The sequence below is a fragment of the Vigna angularis genome, chromosome 11 (genome assembly GCF_016808095.1).
Source record: "Vigna angularis cultivar LongXiaoDou No.4 chromosome 11, ASM1680809v1, whole genome shotgun sequence".
Taxonomy (NCBI): Eukaryota; Viridiplantae; Streptophyta; class Magnoliopsida; order Fabales; family Fabaceae; genus Vigna; species Vigna angularis.
Genome location: NC_068980.1, coordinates 3818627 through 3820110, shown reverse-complemented (window position 1 = coordinate 3820110; position 1484 = coordinate 3818627). Strand labels below are relative to the sequence as shown.

At 35.7% G+C, this 1484-nt stretch overlaps 1 protein-coding gene across 1 annotated transcript; it reads left to right on the top strand.

Annotated features, from left to right (window-relative positions):
- Positions 1–814: 814 nt before the first annotated feature.
- On the top strand, positions 815–1177 carry LOC108333764 (uncharacterized). The gene has a single exon (XM_017569238.2). It carries the CDS (start codon positions 815–817, stop codon positions 1175–1177), a length of 363 nt encoding a protein of 120 aa, XP_017424727.1.
- Positions 1178–1484: the final 307 nt, after the last annotated feature.

The window sequence follows — 1484 nt, the reverse complement described above, 5'->3', positions numbered from 1 at the left end:
TCATTTTTTTTTTTACTTTCCAAAATAATTTTTTAATTACAAAATCTTCAAAAGATAAAAATGTAATTTTATTATAATAGAAGTGTAAGGAAAATTTACGGAAGTGCAGAAAGAAATTTCCTTTCTTGGTAAAGAAAGCTTTTGGAAATTTGGAATAGCCCATCAATTGTTTTTTCATTCCTCAATTTGGCAATTTAACTCCTTTATATAAATAAACAATAAAACATTATTAAAATTTACCCCAAGTCCATCATTGTGGCTTGTGTAACAGAACACTTTCTGTTTTCAAATTAGTTTTAAAATTTTCATTAGATACTATACTTTAATATTTAAAAAATATATTCTCCTTTCATACTCATTATTTTGTTTTTATTTTTCATAAATTCAAAAAAATATTTTTTAATGATTATAGTATCTCTAAAAATAAATTGTCAAATATTATTTGGAGTGTAAAAAAAAACATTTTTCTTTCCATTAAATTCCTCTGTCGTGCCGTGCCACGATGATCTTCACGGCCTGCAATTCACGTTAGTTTCCGGCCAACGTATGCTAAACCAAACACAAATAATAAAAAAAAAGTTTTTTTTTTCTTTTTCTATTTTCACGACCCTTTTAACAATTCTCACAAAGGCATTTTCGTCATTAGACATGAACTTATGCAAACGTGCGTCCACATCACCTTCTATTGTAGTCAAAGTCAAACGTTAGTTTAGTGCCAATCAGTAACCAACAAAAACAGTGTTCCCTCTCTAAAATCCAAACCTATTTCCAGCGAAGACTTGTTCCTGAGTTTTCTTATCACATCTCCGCGACCATGTCTCTTCTTTGCTTCCATTCCTTTTTCCGGCAAGTGGCGTCTACGCTACCCTCGCGGTTGCTCAACGCCGTTACGTGGACACTTCTCTTAATCGTCACCGTGACGGTGGCATCGGTGGCTCCTGGGGTGACTTTTCTGTTGGCTATATCTCCACCTTCATCCTTCTCATCCAAACAACCTTGCAACGGCGTCGGTGGTCAGTTTGTGAGAATTCCTTTGGATTTTCCCACAGAGATCGTGTGTTTGCCCCAACATGCGGTTATGAGCAGGTCCGACCTAGATTTCTTCTTGCCAACGTTGTTCGCTGCTTTGGTTGTTGGTGTTTCAACTTGCCTCCTTCGTTCAGTGGCCCCTGTGTGATCGAAGGTCATTAATTGAAGATAGCTAGTTTCGTGTACTCTTACCCCTGAATTCCCATGCATGCTGTAGTTGGTCAATTGGGGTAGTTAACATGCAATTTCTCTCACCACATCATTCACTTTTGTACAATTAGAAACAAATTAAATGCTATTTTGCCGTGAAGTTGAGTATCAATTTTGCAGAATTTTCTCCTGTCAACTTAATCTGCTTTGATTTTTTAGATATTATCCTTTAAATTCGCCGGGGTGGTTGATGAATGGACAGAAAACAAACTTGTTTGAACGTTCTACGATAGTGGGAGTTGAAT

What these genes read in the sequence shown, in the direction of transcription:
- LOC108333764 (XM_017569238.2), top strand. Translation starts at nt 815, where the DNA reads ATGTCTCTTCTTTGCTTCCATTCCTTTTTCCGGCAAGTGGCGTCTACG.